At 43.1% G+C, this 23,657-nt stretch overlaps 1 protein-coding gene across 15 annotated transcripts in view; it reads left to right on the top strand.

Annotated features, from left to right (window-relative positions):
• LOC110533979 (serine/threonine-protein kinase MARK2) overlaps window positions 1-21,067 on the top strand; it is a 33,861-nt gene extending 12,794 nt beyond the window's left edge. For 3 of the 15 annotated variants that reach the window (XM_036990389.1, XM_021618589.2, XM_021618579.2), the window contains exons 2-19: window positions 5,547-5,720; window positions 8,490-8,543; window positions 8,978-9,026; window positions 9,220-9,285; window positions 9,465-9,535; window positions 9,634-9,690; window positions 10,147-10,383; window positions 10,496-10,615; window positions 10,762-10,900; window positions 11,273-11,385; window positions 11,475-11,610; window positions 11,770-11,921; window positions 12,016-12,104; window positions 14,943-15,080; window positions 16,327-16,590; window positions 17,763-17,789; window positions 19,139-19,177; window positions 19,554-21,067. In XM_036990389.1, coding sequence (XP_036846284.1) covers window positions 5,583-5,720; window positions 8,490-8,543; window positions 8,978-9,026; window positions 9,220-9,285; window positions 9,465-9,535; window positions 9,634-9,690; window positions 10,147-10,383; window positions 10,496-10,615; window positions 10,762-10,900; window positions 11,273-11,385; window positions 11,475-11,610; window positions 11,770-11,921; window positions 12,016-12,104; window positions 14,943-15,080; window positions 16,327-16,590; window positions 17,763-17,789; window positions 19,139-19,177; window positions 19,554-19,989 — 2,325 coding nt within the window. In that variant the 5' untranslated portion in view covers window positions 5,547-5,582 and the 3' untranslated portion in view covers window positions 19,990-21,067. The remainder of the gene's footprint in view (window positions 1-5,546; window positions 5,721-8,489; window positions 8,544-8,977; window positions 9,027-9,219; window positions 9,286-9,464; window positions 9,536-9,633; window positions 9,691-10,146; window positions 10,384-10,495; window positions 10,616-10,761; window positions 10,901-11,272; window positions 11,386-11,474; window positions 11,611-11,769; window positions 11,922-12,015; window positions 12,105-14,942; window positions 15,081-16,326; window positions 16,591-17,762; window positions 17,790-19,138; window positions 19,178-19,553) is intronic. The other 12 variants (XM_021618584.2, XM_021618581.2, XM_021618585.2 and 9 more) reach the window with 12 other exon arrangements.
• Window positions 21,068-23,657: the final 2,590 nt, after the last annotated feature.

The raw sequence follows: 23,657 nt of genomic DNA, 5'->3' as shown, positions 1-23,657 counted from the left end.
GCCCCTTTACTTTCAGTGCAGCAAACTCTCTCCAGAAGTTCAGTGAGGATCTCTGAATGATCCAATGTTGACCTAAATGACTAATGATGATAAATACAATCCACCTGTGTGTAATCAAGTCTCCGTATAAATGCACCTGCACTGTGATAGTCTCAGAGGTCCGTTAAAAGCGCAGAGAGCATCATGAAGAACAAGGAACACACCAGGCAGGTCCGAGATACTGTTGTGAAGAAGTTTAAAGCCGGATTTGGATACAAAAAGATTTCCCAAGCTTTGAACATCCCAAGGAGCACTGTGCAAGCGATAATATTGAAATGGAAGGAGTATCAGACCACTGCAAATCTACCAAGACCTGGCTGTCCCTCTAAACTTTCAGCTCATACAAGGAGAAGACTGATCAGAGATGCAGCCAAGAGGCCCATGATCACTCTGGATGAACTGCAGAGATCTACAGCTGAGGTGGGAGACTCTGTCCATAGGACAACAATCAGTCGTATATTGCACAAATCTGGCCTTCATGGAAGAGTGGCAAGAATAAATCCATTTCTTAAAGATATCCATAAAAAGTGTCGTTTAAAGTTTGCCACAAGCCACCTGGGAGACACACCAAACATGTGGAAGAAGGTGCTCTGGTCAGATGAAACCAAAATTGAACTTTTTGGCAACAATGCAAAACGTTATGTTTGGCGTAAAAGCAACACAGCTGAACACACCATCCCCACTGTCAAACATGGTGGTGGCAGCATCATGGTTTGGGCCTGCTTTTCTTCAGCAGGGACAGGGAAGATGGTTAAAATGGATGGGAAGATGGATGGAGCCAAATACAGGACCATTCTGGAAGAAAGATTCTCTGCAAAAGACCTGAGACTGGGATGGAGATTTGTCTTCCAACAAGACAATGATCCAAAACATAAAGCAAAATCTACAATGGAATGGTTCAAAAATAAACATATCCAGGTGTTAGAATGGCCAAGTCAAAGTCCAGACCTGAATCCAATCGAATCTGTGGGAAGAACTGAAAACTGCTGTTCACAAATGCTCTCCATCCAACCTCACTGAGCTCGAGCTGTTTTGCAAGGAGGAATGGGAAAAAATGTCAGTCTCTCGATGTGCAAAACTGATAGAGACATACCCCAAGCGACTTACAGCTGTAATCGCAGCAAAAGGTGGCGCTACAAAGTATTAACTTAAGGGGGCTGAATAATTTTGCACGCCCAATTTTTCAGTTTTTGATTTGTTAAAGTTTGAAATATCCAATAAATGTCATTCCACTTCATAATTGTGTCCCACTTGTTGTTGATTCTTCACAAAAAAATACAGTTTTATATCTTTATGTTTGAAGCCTGAAATGTGGCAAAAGGTCGCAAAGTTCAAGGGGACCGAATACTTTCGCAAGGCACTGTGTGTATGTGTGTGTGTGTGTGTATATATATATATATATATATATATGTATATATATGTATGTATGTATGTATGTATATGAGAGAAATAATATATAGAGAGAAATAATGTAGGGTATGTAAACATATTAAGTAGCATTGTTTAAAGTGGCTAGTGATATATTTTACATCAACTCCCATCAATTCCCATTATTAAAGTGGCTGGAGTTGAGTCAGTGTGTTGGCAGCAGCCACTCAATGTTAGTGGTGGCTGTTTAACAGTCTGATGGCCTTGAGATAGAAGCTGTTTTTCAGTCTCTCGGTCCCAGCTTTGATGCACCTGTACTGACCTCGCATTCTGGATGATAGTGGGGTGAACAGGCAGTGGCTCGGGTGGTTGTTGTCCTTGATGATCTTTATGGCCTTCCTGTGACATCAGGTGGCTTAGGTGTCCTGGAGGGCAGGTAGTTTGCCCCCGGTGATGCATTGTGCAGACCTCACTACCCTCTGGAGAGCCTTGCGGTTGTGGGCGGAGCAGTTGCCGTACCAGGCGGTGATACAGCCCGACAGGATGCTCTCGATTGTGCATCTGTAGAAGTTTGAGTGCTTTTGGTGACAAGCCGAATTTCTTCAGCCTCCTGAGGTTGAAGAGGCGCTGCTCCGCCTTCTTCACGATGCTGTCTGTGAGGGTGGACCAATTCAGTTTGTCTGCGATGTGTACGCCGAGGAACTTAAAACTTACTACCCTCTCCACTACTGTCCCATCGATGTGGATAGGGTGGTGTTCCCTCTGCTGTTTCCTGAAGTCCACAATCAATCATCTCCTTAGTTTTGTTGACGTTGAGTGTGAGGTTATTTTCCTGACACCACACTCCGAGGGCCCTCACCACCTCCCTGTAGGCCATCTCGTCGTTGTTGGTAATCAATCCTACCACTTGTGTCGTCCGCAAACTTGATGATTGAGTTGGAGGCGTGCGTGGCCACGCAGTCGTGGGTGAACAGGGAGTACAGGAGAGGGCTCAGAACGCACCCTTGTGGGCCCCAGTGTTGAGGATCAGCGGGGTGGAGATGTTGTTGCCTACCCTCACCACCTGGGGGCGGCCCGTCAGGAAGTCCAGTACCCAGTTGCACAGGGCAGGGTCGAGACCCAGGGTCTCGAGCTTGATGACGAGCTTGGAGGGTACTATGGTGTTGAATGCCGAGCTGTAGTAGATGAACAGCATTCTCACATAGGTATTCATCTTGTCCAGATGGGTTAGGGCAGTGTGCAGTGTGGTTGAGATTGCATCGTCTGTGGACCTATTTGGGCGGTAAGCAAATTGGAGTGGGTCTAGGGTGTCGGGTAGGGTGGAGGTGATATGGTCCTTGACTAGTCTCTCAAAGCACTTCATGATGACGGAAGTGAGTGCTACGGGGCGGTAGTCGTTTAGCTCAGTTACCTTAGCTTTCTTGGGAACAGGAACAATGGTGGCCCTCTTGAAGCATGTGGGAACAACAGACTGGGATAGGGATTGATTGAATATGTCCGTAAACACACCAGCTGGTCTGCGCATGCTCTGAGGGCGCGGCTGGGGATGCCGTCTGGGCCTTCAGCCTTGCGAGGGTTATCACGTTTAAATGTTTTACTCACCTCGGCTGCAGTGAAGGAGAGTCCGCATGTTTTGGTTGCGGGCCGTGTCAGTGGCACTGTATTGTCCTCAAAGCGGGCAAAAAAGTTATTTAGTCTGCCTGGGAGCAAGGCATCCTGGTCTGTGACTGGGCTGGTTTTCTTTTTGTAATCCGCGATTGACTGTAGACCCTGCCACATGCCTCTTGTGTCTGAGCCGTTGAATTGCGATTCTACTTTGTCTCTATACTGACGCTTAGCTTGTTTGATTGCCTTGCGGAGGGAATAGCTACACTGTTTGTATTCGGTCATGTTTCCGTCACCTTGTCCTGATTTAAAAGCAGTGGTTCGCGCTTTCAGTTTCACGCGAATGCTGCCATCAATCCACGGTTTCTGGTTTGGGAATGTTTTAATCGTTGCTATGGGAACGACATCTTCAACGCACGTTCTAATGAACTCGCTCACCGAATCAGCTTATTCGTAAATGTTGTTGTTGTTTGACGCAATACAAAACATATCCCAGTCCACGTGATGGAAGCAGTCTTGGAGCGTGGAATCAGATTGGTCGGACCAGCGTTGAACAGACCTCAGCGTGGGAGCTTCTTGTTTTAGCTTCTGTCTGTAGGCAGGGAGCAACAAAATGGAGTCGTGGTCAGCTTTTCCGAAAGGAGGGCGGGGGAGGGCCTTATATGCATCGCGGAAGTTAGAATAGCAATGATTCAAGGTTTTACCAGCCCTGGTTGCGCAATCAATATGCTGATACAATTTAGGGAGTCTTGTTTTCAGATTAGCCTTGTTAAAATCCCCAGCTACAATGAATGCAGCCTCAGGATGTGTGGATTCCAGTTTGCAAAGAGTCAAATAAAGTTTGTTCAGAGCCATCTGTGTCTGCTTGGGGGGGAATATATACGGCTGTGATTATAATCGAAGAGAATTCCCTTGGTAGATAATGCGGTCGACATTTGATTGTGAGGAATTCTAAATCGGGTGAACAGAAGGACTTGAGTTCCCCGTATGTTGTTGTGACCACACCACATCTCGTTAACCATAAAGCATAATTGAATCATTGTGAATTTGTTTAGTCATTCCACCTCAAAAAGCACGAGAATTTCGACACCCACTATCTCCGATTTGTTCTAAGATTAATTTAGTTTAAAGCAAATAAGATGATCATTCATGAAATATAATTGGATTAAACAAATTAATTGCACCCAAATTGGCAATTTAATTTTTTTTTATAGGATTCATATCTTCAATAAATATGGTACCTAACATCTGATTTGGACCATTCTTCCTAACAACAAGTAAGATGAGCTATCCAATAAAAGGATCAAAAGCCACCCACAACCCCACCCCCAACAACCAGTACAGTATCAGTTCTCTGTCTGCTGTATTCCCTGTGAATCTTAATTTTTTTTGTTCAGCGAAATTAGCCATTGGAGTCACAAGCTATTGGTTTTCTGCCCAAAGTTGCAAAGAAAATGTTGTGATCCGTTTAATAAACACAAGAGACTAGTCAAATTTGATAAAAGGGTGTTGCGGAAGTAGCAAGAACAGCAGCATCCAGTGTGCAAACCTTGTACTTTCACACTAATTTATGGTAAATAATGCAAGCAACTTCAATGGTTAATTTCTCTGAACAGGGGAGGAAAACAACATCACCAGATTCACAGGGAATACATAACAAAGGATCAAGAAGCAATACAGCATCTCCATACTACCTATCAGACATAGATAACTGATGCTGGTTGTTGGGGTGGGATTGCTGTGGGGGGGCTCCTTGGGTGGCTTTTGACCCTTTTATTGGATTGCTCATGTCTTACTCACTGTTAGGAAGAAGTTTGGTCCAAATGGGATGTTTTGGTGCTATAACTGTTGAATATTATGTGAATTCTATACATTTAAAAAGCCAATTTGGGTGAAATTTTAAACAAAATATTTCAGGAAAGCAATCTTTTATGTTTCTAACTACAGAAACAATTCCAGAACAGTCTGAGATGGTGGGTATCGTGGCTTGCTGAAATGACATAGAATGACCCCAAATACTTATGAAAAAAGGTCAAATGGGGGGACTAGATGCATAAAGTGCTTTAATTTCTAAACGGTAAAACAGATGTATGAAAACCCCCTTAAAAGGTGACATTCTGAACTATCGCCTCATGAAACATTTGATCTCCAATTCAAAATGCTGGCGTATAGAGCCAAATTTACACATTTCAGCTTCACTGTCCAAATAAAGAGGGGAGTATATGCTCCCAACAATTTTAATGGGTGAACCTAATGGCTTAGGTTGACCCATTTAAATAGTTTGGAGCATACATAGTGTGCGACTTTATTTCACTATTTTTATATAGTGACTATGTAGATTGAGAGATCAACATTATTGGACAGTATCAAGTTATGCTCACAGTTGCGTTTTTCTATGAGGTCTCCTTGGATCCAAGGCTCTTTCTCCTTTGATGGGAGTCTAAAATGCATTGTCTCGATTTGTGTCGGAGGTGTTGTGTAGGCTAGTGTTAGGAAATCACCACTCCTAACAGAATTTTGTTCTCCTCTTTCAGTCTCACTCAGAGTCCAAGGCAGGCGGGCGTCCTAATATGCCGCGGTGCCGGAATTCTGTCGCCACGACGCCAGACGAGCAGCCACACATTGGCAACTACCGGCTGCTGAAAACCATCGGCAAGGGCAACTTTGCCAAGGTCAAACTGGCTCGTCATGTCCTCACAGGGAAAGAGGTGAGGATAAACTGAGATCAAACCAAGTCCAAACATTGGATTTAGTGGCGCTGATGTTACTGCTTTTTTGTTAGATGTGTTTAGGGATGTGACTCTTTCCTTTCAAACACGGTTTGATACGCATCTAGATACATGGGCTCTGATATGATACTTTTAGTTTGAAACGATTTGGTGCGATTCAGTTTGATTAGTGGAAGGAATCGATGTGATTTGATGCACTAACATTTTGTTGTCTGAACACATTAATTTTCCAGTCTAAATTAAAAATGATGGAGCTCAGGAGCTGGGCCTGTGAACTGGATCTGTCTGAGCTGAGTGGCCCTCGTGTTTGTGTCTCAGGGGTTGTTAGTTTTCAAAATTTCAGACTGCGTTTTATACCATTTCACCTAAGTTTTATATTGAAAGTCTTTTTTTGTTGCATCAATAGAGTGATCAGGAGTGTGCAACTATAGTTTTCCTTCATAGAAAATACATTAGTGCAACACATTTGGCAGAAAGAAAGCTTACTTTCCATCAAATGACAACAGAAGTGCAACACTACAGTGCCATCAAATTATTCACACCCCTTTACTTTTTCCACATTTTGTTGTTACAAGGTGGGATTAAAATGTTGACAAAATTACAATTAAATCCAGTCTACACAAAAAAAATAAAGTTATAAAAATAACTAGAAAACATGAATATATCTTGATTAGTTAAGTATTCAACCCTCTGAGTCAAAACATGTTAGAATCACCGTCGGCAGTGATTTACAGAGACTTACCCAGAAAGACTCACCGCTAAGAGCTTTGCACACCTGGAATGTACACCATTGTTGATCGATGCTAGACAGCCATTTTCAAGTCTTGCCATAGATTTTTAAGCCAATTTAAGTCAACTGTAACTAGGCCACTCAGGAACATTCAGTGTCGTCTTGATAAGCAACTCCAGTGTATTGTCTATTTGGCCTTGTGTTTTAGGTTGTTGTCCTGCTGAAAGGTGAATTTGTCTCCCAGTGTCTATTGGAAAGCAGACTGAACCAGGTTTCCTCAAGGATTTTGACTGTGCATAGCGCTATTCTTTTTAACCTACAAAACTCCCTTGTCTTTGCCGATGACAAGCATACCCAAAACATGATGCAGCCACCACCATGCTTGAAAATATGAAGAGTGATCTGAGTGGAGAAGTGCAACTGAAGCACAAAATTAGTCTGATGTTGAACAGAAATTACAATAAGAAGCATTTTATATCTGCATTTACAAAACACAAAGATATTTCTTATGAGTTTAATCTTTTTCTCTTGTGAAAAATGCAGAACTCTGTTAATGCGACCCCTGGTGGGTGTGTAGACTCCTGAGCTGAGCCATAGGGCAGACTGAGCATCTAAACACTATCCAATTGGGGGGAGGGGGGAATTTGTTTTATGTCCCCCTACTTTATTCTGATATCCCCGTCACCCACTGATTAACTTGTCATTTTACAGGGCTCCAGACTGCGACCGTTTAATCGCATTTTGCAACCCTTTGACTTGGCTGTGCGCGAGTTACATTTTTAATTGGTTGCATCAGACAAGTGTTCTGATTATAACAGTTCAAAATCCAACCACGGGGAAAACACAGCAATCCTGTGTAGTACTGTTGTTGCCATTGAAGAGAGGAGGTTCTCTGCTTTTTGTAGGTAGGATTTTTTTATTTCTCAAATTAATATTCAGCAGGATGTTTGATATAGCTTTGGGATACGGAGTGCACGAACTGTGCATCGGCAATTGTGATTGCATAGGCGTCATTGGATAGTAGGCTACAACTGCAAAGTTTTGGGACATTACATTTACTGTTAGATTAATACATGGCTACTAGCAGTGGGTATTAGATTTAGAGTTGACGATCTAGCTAATATTTTGAGTTTCCATTTACTCAGGTGTAAATTAGCCCCAAATAAATTGGCCTATGATATTAGTGCACATAAAGACGTAGGCAAATTCATCTATTTTGAGCAAGAATTCTGGAGCACTATTTTCAACAGCACAATATAACAATTGCCTTGTAGTCAACCCAAAATTCAAAATGGATTAGGTTGCACATCAAATGATTTAAAATCACAACCCGTGAGATGAAACAACTTATTTCTTGAATACCATCTCAGTAGTCTATTACACTTCTTAATAAAGCACTGTGAATTACTTTAAAATGATTACTCATTTTGTTCTGTTGTGTGACCCCACATTTTTGTATATGAAATCAAATCATGGGCTGGTGCTCGCACAAATGATTTCACTCTTTGTAATGAAATTACAACTTTACCATGTTCATGTAAAAATGACCAGATGCACTGACTGTTTAAAGCAAAACTAGGAAAGCTATTATTGTGAAACGGGCAATCTCAAAGCCCCAATCAGCAGGTAGATGTGCAATCGGCAAAAATGCGAGTTGTCCACTCCACTAGCCGACACAACTATGCCGGTAAAACACCATTTTCTACAGCACATTTGGTAACAATGACCCAGCAAATTACATTGGTTGTCACCCAACTACACTGAACAAAAATATAAACGCAACATGTAAAGTGTTGATCCCATGTTTCATAAGCTGAAATAAAATATGCCAGAAATGTTGACATCCCTGTTGATGTGCCATGAGTGCTTGGAGTGGGGCATCACATGGAGAAACAATACTGAAAGTAATAGAGTTGTTTGGGGGGAAAGAGTCCTCATCCAGTTCTTTCCACTGGTGGGTGGTATAGTTCAAGTCGAGCTACTCATGTCTAACTTTCCCCCCTCCCCTCCTATAAAAGGTGGCTGTGAAAATCATAGACAAAACGCAGCTCAACTCTTCCAGTCTCCAAAAGGTGAGGACAATGAGATGCTGGGTTAATGCCATACGGTTGTTGTTTTGATTTGTGTGTTCGGATAGGGGTGTTTTATTTCTGAAATAGAAAGAATACAGCTCAAATCAAGAAGAGATTGTGACAGAGCATTGCTTATTCACATCCATCCTCTTGAAGCATCTTCCAGTCCCTAACCCCAATCTTCTCCTGAAGAGGGTAGTTCCCTCTGTAGGGCTTAGGGCAGGATATGGGGGTAATTACAGGAAATTAGACCCAAGTACTTCCTGTCGTGATGGTTTGGGTGGGGTGCCAGTACTCTATTCAGAAATGTATGCATGGAGACACACAGTGATTTTCACATAGTCTTGGAGTTAAAATTATATTGGATAAACTCTGACTTTGTCGCATATGAACTGATTGATCTTCTGTTAATGTCTCTGTTCTCCTGCCCATAGCTGTTTCGTGAAGTGAGGATCATGAAGCTGCTCAATCACCCAAATATCGGTGAGCTTTGTGCTGCTTTCCTTTTCAGATTATCAATCCCCAACCAAATAACAGAAACATGTTTTGCTTGCCTGCTTATTGGTGGAGGCTTCCGATGTAGAGGTCATAGTTCACATTTTGAAAATTGATCGCTAAGTTGTGATGGAAGGTGTTGTCTCGATTGAATTGAACAAAATGTATCTTTTCTCTGTAGTTAAGTTATTTGAAGTTATTGAGACAGAGAAGACGCTCTACTTGATCATGGAGTATGCCAGTGGAGGTGAGTAAAGACCTACTCAGTTCAACCTGATGTTCTGTTTTCAGCATTTAATAACATCAGTTCTGTCTCGCTTCATTCACATACTCTTTTTACTCACTCAACCTTTTATCCTCCTTTGTTTCCACTGCTTTCTTCAACACTCCCCTACATTCTGTCTCCCCCTCAACCCCTCTCCTCAGGTGAGGTGTTTGATTACCTTGTTGCTCACGGGAGAATGAAAGAGAAAGAGGCCAGAGCCAAATTTAGACAGGTGAGACACTGTTTGTCTGCTGGTTTAATTTCCTGTTATTGCCAATACTGTTTAAAAGGGAATGGTCATCCTAGCTGTTGCTCCTTGTCTTGCTACAGATCGTGTCAGCGGTACAGTACTGCCACCAGAAGTGCATCGTACACAGAGACCTGAAGGTGAGGATGGACAAGAAATGGGGAAGTGTTTTGATGTGTAATGTAGAGAAAGAGATGGCTCCATTTGTGACAAAATCAAGATTATTACATTATGAAATGCATAAAAACATTCCTTACCTCAGGATACTTCAACTGGTGACTACCCCAGAGAATAAACAAGAAGGAGCACTCAGTTGCTGCGTATATCTGATTTGTACGTAAGCCTATTGTTTTTCCCGTCAATAAATCCACCAGATTTACCCAGCAACAGTGCTGCTTTTTTTCTCTATTTATTCTCCCGGATAGTCACCAGTAGAAGTATCCTGGGGTAAGGAATGTTTTTGGGATCCACCCTTTTTTTCATTTAAGCTGGGCTGAAGTGCCTTTTGAGTACACCTTTTTTCCACGTTCATGTTGGTGTTCTTTAAATATTTTTGTTGAAAGAACTGGTATCAATAGAAAATGATTTCTCTCCAGGCAGAGAATCTACTCCTAGATGCTGACATGAACATCAAGATCGCAGACTTTGGTTTCAGCAATGAGTTCACCATGGGGAACAAGCTGGACACGTTCTGTGGCTCTCCTCCCTACGCTGCCCCGGAGCTGTTCCAGGGGAAGAAATATGACGGCCCCGAGGTGGACGTCTGGAGCCTGGGGGTCATCCTCTACACACTGGTCAGCGGATCTCTGCCTTTCGACGGACAGAACCTAAAGGTGGGCAGGGAACAGTGAAGGTGGAAGGGAGGCATGGTAAACACGTGATGTTGTTGAATACTTACCCACACCTCACTTTAATCCTTGTCTGTTGCGCTCGTCTTCCCTTTAGGAGCTGCGCGAACGGGTTCTGCGGGGGAAGTATAGGATTCCCTTCTACATGTCCACAGACTGCGAGAACCTGCTCAAGAAGTTCCTCATTCTCAACCCAACCAAGAGGGGCAGCCTGGAGGTTAATAGTACCTCACCTAGCCACTGCCTCCGCTGGATACAAACCAGAATTGTGTAGAGACAACTGTTAGTACTGTGTTTTTCTATCCACCTCCCTTTCCCCATTAACGCCAAGACTCCGTCCTCTCTCTCTCTGCTTGTGTCCAGCAGCAGATCATGAAGGACCGCTGGATGAACGTAGGCCATGAGGAAGAGGAGCTGAAGCCCTTCATCGAGCCCCAGCCAGACTACAAGGACCCCAAGAGGACAGGTCAGCACCCCGACCGAGCGGGGGGGTGGAAGAGAGGTGGGGCAGGCGTCTGGTGGATGAGCTGGTGGCAGTAGAGGGGTTACTGGGGAAGGGGTTAGAGGTCACATTAATTGGGGGAGGGCCCCTCTATCTGAAGGTAGTCTTATTTTACGTGCCCTGTTAGTCTGCCTACCTCTGTGTTGCGTAACATGCCCTTTGCTGTGTCAACATGTGCCTTCATGTTTAGTAAAACTAAATGCTATACTTTTTTTGTTAGACTCTAATGATATGCCTTTATGGTCTTAACTATTTTGTCTGTAGAATCATGTGTTTGTGATCGGTTTGTCTCTGCAGTATGCTGCATGTGTGCGTAGTACTTCTGTCTTTGATGTGGTAGTACGGTTGACCTTTTCTTGCCATTCTGTCCAGATATCATGTTGCAGATGGGCTACTCTGCGGAGGAGATCCAGGACTCGCTCGTCAACCAAAAATACAATGACGTCATGGCCACATATCTATTACTGGATTACAGGAACTCTGAGGTACGAAGTGAATACACTCTATATGTAGGAGCAAAGTGTGTCCTACTCCTGCCATGGTAATATGTATGACCATCCCTCTTCTCCCTCAGATGGACGAATGCATCAGCCTATCAATGAAACCCCGCCCAGGAAGTGACCTCACAAACAGCAATGCCCAATCCCCTTCTCACAAGGTACAGCGCAGTACCTCATCCAATCAGAAGCCCCGGAGAGCAACAGATGCAGGTAGGAAGCTGTTTGGATCGATGAGGATACTGTAAATGTACTGCTATTTTGGACAAATGCTCTTATTTTGGTTTCAACTATATTTTTATATTGATCTCCGTCTTTGCGTCTCTGTCCTACTCTTTCCATTCTTCTGTTGTCTCTTGTTCTTTTTCCCAGGTTCTTCAGCTTCTAAGCGTTCCCAGGGCGACAATAAGCACACAGCAGAGGATTATGGGAGGAAAGGTTCTGGCACTGGCAGCTCCACTAAAGTCCCTCCCAGTCCCTTAGCTGCAGCAGATCGTAAGAGGAGCACCCCAACCCCCTCCACCGTGAGTGGACTTATTGTTCTGCATGCCTGCCACTCCAGGGTTGATGGCATGTACACTACTGTACTCTACATCATATCCTCTATCGGTCCTACAGAACAGCATCCTGTCCACTGGTACGAGTCGCAGTCGAAACTCGCCAGTCCCTGAGAGAGCCACACTTGGGGTCCAGAACGGAATGGACAGGTAGACACAAGCACCCACGCGCGCACTCTTACACACTCGCAATCACACACACTCTGACATGGCAGCGGAGATCTGTTTTTGGGGCTAGTCACATGTCTAGGTGGCAGTGTTTACAAGCAGTGGCCAGCCGCCAGTGGATTTAACACAGAGCAGGTGGATTCCCAGTGTACGTACTAGAGGTCGACCGATTAATCGGAATGGCCGATTAATTAGGGCGGATTTCAAGTTTTCATAACAATTGGAAATCTGTATTTTTGGATGCCGATTTTGCCATATATATAAGTTTATTATATATATATATAACTTTATTTAACGAGGCAAGTCAGTTAAGAACACATTCTTATTTTTAATGACGGCCTAGGAACGGTGGGTTAACTGCCTTGTTCAGGGGCAGAACGACAGATTTTTACCTTGTCAGCTCAGGGATTCAATCTTTCAACCTTACAGTTACTAGTCCAATGCTCTAACCACCTGCCTCACGAGGAGCCTGCCTGTTACGCGAATGCAGTAAGAAGCCAAGATAAGTTGTTAGCTAGCATTAAACTTATCTCATAAAAAACAATCAATCATAATCACTAGTTATAACTACACATGGTTGATGATATTACCAGTTTATCTAGCGTGTCCTGCGTTGCATATAATTGATGCGGTGCGCATTCGCGAAAAAGGACTGTCGTTGCTCCAACGTGTACCTAACCAGAAACATCAATGCCTTTCTTAAAATCAATACACAGAAGTATATATTTTTAAACCTGCATATTTAGCTAAAAGAAATCCAGGTTAGCAGGCAATATTAACCAGGTGAAATTGTGTCACTTCTCTTGCGTTAATTACACGCGGAGTCAGGGTGTATGCAACAGTTTGGGCCGCCTGGCTCATTGCGAACTAATTTGCCAGAATTGTACGTAATTATGACATAACATTGAAGGTTGTGCAATGTAACAGGAATATTTAGACTTAGGGATGCCATCCGTTAAATAAAATACGGAACGGTTCCATATTTCACTGAAAGAATAAACGTTTTGTTTTTGAAATGATAGTTTCCGGATTCTACCATATTACTGACCTGAGGCTCGTATTTCTGTGTGTTATTATGTTATGATTTGATAGAGCAGTCTGATTGAGCGATGGTAGGCACCAGCAGGCTCGTAAGCATTCATTCAAACAGCTCTTTAGTGTGTTTTGCCAGCAGCTCTTCACAATGCTTCAAGCATTGCGCTGATTATGACTTCAAGCCTATCAACTCCCGAGATTAGGCTGGTGTAACCGATGTGAAATGGCTAGCTAGTTAGCGGGGTGCGTGCTAATAGCATTTCAATAGTCACTCGCTCTGAGACTTGGAGTAGTTGTTCCCCTTGCTCTGCATGGGTACCGATGCTTCGAGGGTGGCTGTTGTCGATGTGTTCCTGGTTCGAGCCCAGGTAACGGCTAGGAGAGGGATGGAATCTATACTGTTACACTGGCAATACTAAAGTGCCTATAAGAACATCCAATAGTCAAAGGTATATGAAATACAAATGGTATAGAGAGAAATAGTCCTATAATTCCTATAATAACTACAACCTAAAACTTCTTACCTGGGAATATTGAAGACTCATGTTAAAAGGAACCACCAGCTTTCATATGTTCTCATGTTCTGAGCAAGGAACTTAAACGTTAGCTTTCTTACATGGCACATATTGCACTTTTACTTTCTTCTCCAACACTTTGTTTTTGCATTATTTAAACCAAATTGAACATGTTTCATTATTTGAGGCTAAATTGATTTTATTGATGTATTATATTAAGTTAAAATAAGTGTTCATTCAGTATTGTTGTAATTGCCATTATTTTATATATATATATATATATATAATTTTTTAAAACATTTTTTAAATTTTTTTTTAAATCGGCCGATTTAATCGGTATCGGCTTTTTTTGGTCCTCCAATAATCTGTATCGGCGTTGAAAAATCATGATCGGTCGACCTCTAGTACATACACATTCTCACATACAGTCACACAGGAGCAGTTTTGAAATCTTTTATAATGGATTAGTGACACATTTTAGCAAGTATGAAAGAATCAAAATATACTCAAGGCCAGCTTACTCACAAAGTGAAACACTGCATCTGCAATCAACTGAAACCATAATCATTTCTTGACCCTGATAGTCAGATCTCACTCTTTCATCTGGGATTTATGATGCTGGCTGCTTTTATATGCAGGCTACTTCCAGGCACAAAAAGGGAAGAATGCAGAGGGAACGTGTTTAAAGAACATGTTCTGTGTGGGAGAAGGGGAGCAGCGTTGCCAACAACATGTGACTAAAACATGTTTGCTTGAAAGAGATGATGAGAGGGCAAACTGACACGGTGTGGTCAGCACCATCGCTACTAAACTAAACTGTATTAGCACACATTCTCCTCACTGACAGAATGGCCCTTTCACACAATGTTATGTCAAATATGCCTTTTTAATTTAATAGGGTTTTGTAACATTCACATTGTCCCCATTTTTAAAAAAAAAGCATTTTATTCCTTTATGCATTTTTTAAAGCCACTTTTTCTTTCCTCAAACTTGTGTTCTGTTCTGACAGTTTCTCTCTCCATCTCTTCTTTGGGGTGCAATGCTTCCCAGAAGTAATGCAGTCTTCCATTAAGGGAGCTTAATGGAAGCTGTTCTGTATAGTCATCCAATACAAATCTGCCTTATCTGAGATCCTGTGTTGTCTGTTGTTTTCCTCCCTCCGTGTCCCCCTCCGCTTCCTCCCCACTTCTAACCTTGATTACCCCATGGTCCTCTTCCACCCCTCACGGGGGGGCGGTCGGCACTGGGTTTATTAATTTCTCTCCCCCAGCTTAACCACCCCAGGGTCCCGCGCCTCCACAGCCTCGGCAGCCGCAGTTCTCTCTTCCTCCTCCCGCCCCCGACACCACAAGTCCCTGTCCACCTCTGCCCATCCCACCCCCTCAGACATCCACGCACACCGGCCCAGGCAAGTGTCACCAGAGCGGGGAACATAGGACAGTCACTCGTCAGAAGGGAGAATAGAGGATATGAAAGGGTTTGGGTTAGATGGTCCCTGGTGGCAGTTCTCAGCATTGAGCATTCAAAATGGGTAGAGATGGATCACAGATGTAGGGGTTAAAAGGGTAGCAATATTGCTGGAAGGGCAACATTGAAAGCACTAATTTTTTCTGTCTGCCACTTTCCCCACCCCCTGAAACTCGCCCTACAAGCACCCCACCTCTTTGGGAAATACCTTTCTCCCCAACACTTCTGTCCTTATCCGACCAGTCCTACCACAAACATTGCACATGAAATCCAGAACCTTCCCAACCCGTGGTTCATGTGTACCTGCAAACCCTCAGTTACACATCAAACACCATCACACTTTGAACGTGGCGTGGCCGGTGCCATGTTTTTGCCTGAGCCGGAACTCTCTCAGCTCCTGGCTGGTGTGCATGTCATGTAATCTCATTTTAATACCTCCTGTAACTCCCTGTCCATACAAAATCTGACATCTCATGGGCCATGCACATTGTAAAATAAAAATCTACGAAAACAATCCTAGTGAATGAGCTATAATGGTAGGGTGTCATTCACTTATCAATTGGTTAACACGTAATCCACTTTATCACTACGTGGTTTCGCTATAACCTCAATGACAATGAGTGAGTGGTCCACGACATAATCAACAGTATCACAGCTCCATGCCCCTTCCCCAACCTTTCCTTCTTTGTAGTGATGCTGCATTTGTTGTTACCCTGTTAGCTGATCCTACTGTGTCACGCTGATATTGTGATAATGCAGAGTGCCTCTGATTTTAACACTCAACAAAGCTTCACTGGCCTCAAATTCCAAGTCTGTAGTTTATACCTGCTGCCCATGGCGGGTCGCGAGGCTGTAATCGTTTTCTGGGCAATATGTAATTTTACTAGGCTTCATCTTTCAAGATTAAAGTCAATCATGGGAGATTTTGCAGTGTGGATGGCATGTTGTAGCCTAATAGAAGCAGCTACATTGTTGCACACATTCCTTTAGCCAAAGGCTTTTGTATAGAAATTATATGAATTTACTGAACTTTTGTTTCACCATCTCAAGCTCAGTTATGTTTTTATCATACATTCTTTGTGGGAAATAGCTTCAGCAATGGGGAAAATGTTGATGTGCATGGTGATAATGAAATCTATAAATGTCGTCTCTGCCTACTCATTCTACTCCCAAAACTATAAAAACAGCACTGCCCCTCTGAGAGTACCAGTGGCGTCTCCCTCTGCCCACAACGTCAGCAGTTCCACGGCGACTGAACGATCCAACTTCCCCAGAAATGTGGCCACCAGAAGCACTTTCAGTGCTGGGCAGCAGAGGGCGACGCGGGACCAGCATGCCACCACCTACAATAGTCCCCCAGCATCCCCCTCCCTCTCCTATGGGAACAGCCAGGCCCGAAGAGCTGGGGGCACTGGTATCTTCAGCAAGTTCACCTCTAAATTTGTGCGCAGGTGAGAGAATGGGGGAACGGGGACCTGTGATGTGATTTTCTGTTTTGCTGATCACATCCTGGTGTTGAACATCTTGCCTTAAGTGAATGAGAGTGTGAGAATTACAGTGAGGTATTCATGTTTGTGCATTGTGATTTTTGGACTGTTCGTTCTTCTCTTCACTGTGTCCCTGTGATTATTTTTTTGTCTGGACATAATGTTCTTGTGCTCACAATGTGCTTGACTACAAGTACTCCCCTCTTTTTTTTTATTTTTTTAGTTTGAGTTGGTTTGGAGCTGTGCATGTTTTTGTTGCTATGGTCAGTTGCCACACATGCTAGGGAAGTTACTCTGTGTAGAAATACCTTCAAATACAAATCTGAGTATCTTGCTATAGTTTAATTGTTTTATTGATAAATTGTACAACACTCAGAATGTAAGGTGTTATACACAGTGTACAAAACATTAAGAACACCTTGCTAATATTGAGTTGCACCCCCCCAATTTTGCCCTCAGAACAGCTTCAATTCGTCAGGGCATGGACTCTACAAGGTATCGAAAGCATTCCACAGGGATGCTGGCCCATGTTGACTCCAATGCTTTTGTGTCAAGGTGGCTGAAAGTCCTTTGGTTGGTGGCCCATTCTTGATACACGGGAAACTGTTGATTTATGAAAAACCCAGCAGCGTTGCAGTTCTTGACAAAAAAAACAGTGAAGCTTGGCACCTACTACCATACCCCGTTCAACAGCGCTTCTTTAACCCGTCTCCTCCCCTTCATCTACACTGATTTGTAGTGGATTTAACAAGTGACATCAATAAGGGATCATAGCGTTCACCTGGTCAGTCTGTCATGGAAAGAGCAGGTTTTCTTAAAGTTTTGTAAACAGTGTAAATATATCATAATTGGCATGCATGTCTCCCAACCAGTGCTAACGTTAGTCCTAATCCGAGTCCGTTCATCGAACTGCTCTGCCTTTAACATCCTGAAGACTATGGTAATGTCAAGCTACATTAACAGCTATTTAGTGACAAACTGTTTGGCTTAAGCAGCTCACCTCCTGAGGGACACCGGGGGGAGTATTCATCTCTTTCAGTTGACTGACATGTATAACAGATTGGCTGTGGTTTGTTTTGGGCACGTTTGTGTACATACAGTTTTCTTTTTCTTCCCCCCTCCCCTTTTTTTTGTAGAAATCTCTCATTCAGATTCCCCAGAAGGTAGGCAAAAATAACCACACCCAGTTTTTCCTCAACTATTACCTTGTCGTATCTCTCCACTGTGAGGCTATTTTATGTGTCATGACCCTTTTTTTTAACATTTTTTTTTAATAAGGATTTATTTTTGTAACGATTTGCCTTTTTATACTAACTCACCCTGCTCTCCATCGCCTGGTTCACCGTCATCTGCTGCTCTTGTCATCCCTCAGTGAATGATACTCCTCCCTTTCTGCTTTCTCTCATTCCCGTTTCCTTTTTGTCTCGGTTAGTGTCGAGTGTTGCCCTATGGGTCCTTGGCCAATTGAATAGAAAATCCTCCGTGCAACCCAGTCTGATCATGCCATGCTACCCAGTGTGCATAAAGCTAAGAAGCTTAGAATACAGAGAGATGTTGATTGTTGAGAAGAACACGCATTCTTCTGAACTCTAATGCTGTTGTCAGCTGCCTGTATTGTGGGAAGGCTTTCAACATTACATGCTCAGACAGGAGTAGGGATTATTGCTGTTGATTTTGAAAAAGTCACGTCACTGTTATTTTGGGAGGGATATCTCCTGCATTTCTTTTGTCTGATACCAGGCCACTGGTCCTGGCTTGCAGTTTGCACTAAACAACCTCATATTTCAGCAACGTCCTGCTGTTTTCTTTTTCTTAACTTGGCTTATTTTTGTTTCTATTTCGAATGAGTTCCCTGAAGTGTCATTTGAGCCGTCTGTTTCTTGGCACTAATATAATATTCTCAGCAACAAAGTGATGAAGATATATATTTTTTTATGTTTACTAAAACTTGCGTCAAGGAGTGCATGTATTTGACGTCGTATAATTGTGGTGGGCACAGACTTAAGGTTTTGGGCACCTTGGGAAACTGAGAATAGGTCCGCAGAATGCCTGCATATGCATCTGACCGATGCTGTTTATTTTATTCTTATGGATGCCTTGCTGTGGGAGTTTGAGGAGAGGGGTTATTGGATGGTGGTGATGGGCCTTATTAACATAACAGACAAAGATGTGATCTCTGACTGTTCATTCCAGTTGTATGCTAAACAAAAATACAGAAGTATCCATGGATTGTGTGATTCCACTTCGGGGGGGGGTGTAAATCCATTTTTGGGGATTTGAAATAGAATTAGTAGAGATACCTAGTTATTTCCTCATAGTCCTCTAAAATGTAGTGGAGCTCACATGAATGAAATCTATGGATACATACAGTATAATTTCTAAGAAAAATACTATAGAATCTGGAATTTGAAGGTGCAGGGGTTGCAATGGGAGTTGATGGTGTTTGTGCTAACCTGGTAATAAAGTCTAATTGGAATTTGGGGAGACTAAACTTTTGCCGATTTTCTTTGAGGAGCCCGTATGAGGGAGAGGGTCGAGATGAGGCCAACAGGTGAGGATTACGATAGTGACAATTTGATCAATCTGTTGATTCAGTGAAAAAAATGTCAATCAAATAATGATTAGATTAATTGATTTAGGTGGTGTAAAGAATAGCATGCTGATTATATGATCAGTAGCGCTCCTTCGGTTTTGACAATGTAAGCATTGATCTTTTAATAGCAGAAAGAGACGCATGTATTCTGTTGCTCATTGAAGAGTCCATGTAAATGCACAACTTAAATGTTTCATGCTCATGCTGTCATTGGTTCCCCCTGTGATTGAATGCATTGTTAACCAGCCCGTAACCTTGCTGTTTTGTCTGTTTTTCATTCATTCTGTCCTTGCCTTATATTTATTCTCCTTTCCTACTTTCTTTCCCAACTCAGACCCATGTTGACCACTGCTGAGAAGCTGGAGAAGGGCACCCTGGGCTCTGCAGGAGATGAGAACAAGGACTCCCTGTCCTCCACCTCTACGGTGCCCAGCACCACGACCCCGGGCCTGACCTCCAAGGACAACAAGCCCCGCTCGCTGCGCTTCACCTGGAGCATGAAAACCACCTCCTCCATGGAGCCCAACGAGATGATGAAGGAGATCCGGAAGGTTCTGGACTCCAACAGCTGCGAGTATGAGCTGCGAGAGCGCTACATGCTGCTGTGTGTGTCTGGGAATCCCGCCCGTGACGACTTTGTCGAGTGGGAGATGGAGGTGTGCAAGCTGCCCCGCCTCTCCCTTAACGGGGTTCGCTTTAAGCGCATTTCTGGCACATCCATCGCCTTCAAGAACATCGCCTCCAAGGTTGCTAATGAGCTCAAACTGTGAGCTTGTGGAAGAGGGGTACTGATGATAACAATGAGTTGGACGGTGGATGGAGACAGACTGGAGCACAAAGGCAAAGAGGCTGAACTTTGAGACTGAACTGAGAGCTTTTGAGATGAAGGCAAAGGAGGATGGAGAGACTTTTTGGGTGGGTGGGGGGGAGCAAAGTGGCTAGGGGGAGGTTGTGTGTGTAAAGACCGTTTTGAGGGGATTGTTAATTTTCTTGGGAGGGGATGTTTTTTCAGTTTGGGGTTTCTGGCCCCTCTCGCCCCTCTGACTTTTCTGTTGTCTTCTGAGACCGTTTTGTTTCTCTTAAACCTCACAATCATCTTTTTCCAAAATACATTTATTGGTGGAAAATATGAAAGGAAATGAGTTAAAAAATGTATGAACTGATTTGTAGGTTTTCTTATTTTTATTTTGAGCCCAAAATGGCCCTGGACTCAGCCAGCTGTAACCCTCAGGCCTTTCTCCCTTGCTTATCCTGCACCAAGCCCAATCTATGGTCTAAGCACCATGTTACTGTACTTGAGTATCTTGCCCCCATTTTCAGCTGTCTGTTTTGAACAGATGAAGAGAGCTGCAGTTTGACACTGAATGTTCAACATGATTAGACTAATGTATCTGAGGTACAACGCATATTCACTACAGCTGTAAATTGGTTTTCACATCATGTTCTAATTTGAATCAGCTAATGACAGTTGCACAAGGTGTTTCCGTGTGGTCCAGAAAGCTTCTGCCATTTTTTACATCATTGTACAGTGTCTTACTTGAGGCTACCATGGACATGCAGACTTGAACTCTTTGCACTCTGATTGCGAGCCTTCACCTGCCTGCTCCTCAAGCCCCCTCAAACATCTTTTTTTTTTTTTTTTTTTTTTTTTTATACAGCAGGGGTAATTTATCTGATTAAATAATTAAGGGCCAATTGATAATTATTGGTGGATTGTAATGTAATTAAGAGTTGCTGGTTGGTTTCAATGTGCTGCACTGGAATGTCTGAGTCAGAGTTCCTTTGCCTTTCTCTGGAGAAAATAATTATTAATATTGTTATTATAAGAATAAACAAAGTTGGATGATATCTTTGCTTTTCAGTTTTGTTATCTGTTATAGAAGCCCACTTTAATATGCCCACATATTGCTGATGAATGAAGAAAATGCAGAACAATTGTACAAGCTTAAGAGACTCATTATTTCACCATAAACATTAGATATGCTACTAATGTATATAGTTGTTCAGAAAGTATTCAAACCCCTTGACTTTTTACACATTTTGTTACATTACAGCCTTATTCTAAAATGTATTAAATGTTTTTCCCTCATCAATCTCCACACACTAACCCATAATGACAAAGCAAAAACTGGTCTTAAATGTTTGCAGATTTATATAATAAAAAAATGAAAAGCATACCTTATTTACGTAAGTATTCCCTTTGCTATGAGACTCAAGATGGAGCTCAGATGCATCCTGTTTCCATTGATCATCCTTGATGTTTATATAACTTCATTGGAGTCCACCTGGGGTAAATTCATTTGATTGGACATGATTTGGAAAGGCACACACCTGTCTATATAAGGTCCCACAGTTTGACAGTGCATGTCAGAGCAAAAACCAAGCCATGAGGTTGAAGGAATTGTCTAGCGCTCCGAGACAGGATTGTGTCAAGGCACAGGTCTGGGGAAGGGTACCAAAAAATGTCTGCCGTATTGAAGGTCCCCAAAAACACAGTGGCCTCCATCATTGAAGAAGATGTTTGGAACCACCAAGACTCTTCCTAGAGCTGGCCGCCCAGCCAAACTGTGCAATCGGGAGAACGGCCTTGGGCCGGGAGATGACTAAAAACCTGATGGTCACTCTGACTGAGCTCCAGAGTTCCTCTGTTGAGATCCTTCCAGAAGGACAAGGATCTCTCCACCAATCAGGCCTTTGTTAGAGTTGCCAGACAGAAGCCATTCCTCTGTAAAAGGCACATGACAGTCTGCTTGGAGTTTGCCAAAAGGTAACTAAAGGACTCAGACCATGAGAAACAAGATTCTCTGATGAAACAAGATTCCCAAGATTCAACTCTTCAACCTGAATGCCAAGCGTAACGTCTGGAGGAAACCTGGCACCATCCCTACGGTGAAGCATGGTGGTGGCATCATGCTGTGTGGATGTTTTTCAGCCGCAGGCAGTGGGAAACTAGTCAGGATCAAGGGAAATATGAACGGCTCAAAGTACAGAGGGATCCTTGATGAAAACCTGCTCCAGAGTGCTAAGGACCTCAGACTGTGGTGACAGTTCGCCTTCTAACAGGACAATGCAGGAATGGCTTCGGGACAAGTCTCGATGTCCTTGAGTGGCCCAGCCAGAGCCCCGACTTGAAGCTGATTGAACATCTCTGGAGAGAACTGAAAAGAGCTGTGCGGTGACGCTCCCCATCCAACCTGAGAGAGCTTGAGAGGATTTGCAGGGAAGAATAGGAGAAATTCCCAAATACAGGTGTGCCAAGCTTGTAGTGTCATACCTAAGAAGACTCGAGGATGTAATCGTTGCCAAAGGTTCTTCAACAAAGTACTGAGTAAAGGGTCTGAATACTTATGTAAATGCGATATTTCATTTTTAGATTTTATCAGCATAACGCAACAGGAACCAGTATTAGTCAGATGAGGCAATGTTTTTCTACTCATCAATTGTCCAGTGTTGGTGATCGCGTGCCAACTGGAGCTGCTGCTTCTGGTTTTTAGCTGATAGGAGTGGAACCCGGTGTGGTCGTCTGCTGCAATTGCCCATCCGTGACAAGGACTGACGTGTTGTGCGTTCCGAGATTGCCAAAACACACAACTCGTTGTACTGTGCAGTTCTTTGCCTGTTTATTGCCTGTTAGTGACCTGCCTGTAAGCTTGCACAATTCTTATCATTCTCCTTCGACCTCTCATCAACAAGCTGTTTTCGCCCACAGAATTGCCGTTGACTGGATGTTTAAAAAAAAAAAAAAAAATTATAAACCATTCTTGGTAAACCCTAGACACTGTTGTGCGTGAAAAGCTCAGGAGGCCAGGCCCTTTCTGAGATACCTGGCACCAACGATCAATCATACCGCGCTCAAAGTTGCTTAGGTCACCCATTTTGCCCTTTTTAATGCTCAATCGAACAGCAACTGAATATCTGTCTGCCTCCTTTATACAGCAAGCCACGGCCACGTGACTCACTGTCAGTAGGAGCTAACTATTTCTGTGAACGGGATGGTGTACCTAATAAACTGGCCACTGTGTGTAAATCACAACAGACCTTGATTTGAGTTGACCTTTGCCTTGTACCCATAACTGCAGAAAGCAATGCTATTATGTTTTCCGTTTCAATACAAAGCACAGTGCAATAAACACACATAGAAACAACGTGAAAATCAACACAAAAACAAGTGTCTCTGCTAAAATGAAAGGAGACCGGACAGTGAATTAGAACACGGAAGAATGACGCATTCCTGGACTGCAGATCTTGGTGTTGTGTTCTTTAAACCAGGGGATCCTCACAAGACCCAGTAGTGGGGGCAAAACATATTCTGGCCTATATTATAGTATATCTGACCGAATATTTATCACTACACAATTTCACTTTGTTTAATAGGGGTAGCCTGGATGCAAAAAAAAGGGATGAGCCTGTAAACAGACCAGCATGAATGAAATATTCC

This window comes from Oncorhynchus mykiss, chromosome 10, assembly GCF_013265735.2.
Source record: "Oncorhynchus mykiss isolate Arlee chromosome 10, USDA_OmykA_1.1, whole genome shotgun sequence".
NCBI classification, from domain to species: Eukaryota; Metazoa; Chordata; class Actinopteri; order Salmoniformes; family Salmonidae; genus Oncorhynchus; species Oncorhynchus mykiss.
Note: the sequence above shows the minus strand (reverse complement) of the source record. Positions and strands in the feature narration are given on the sequence as shown.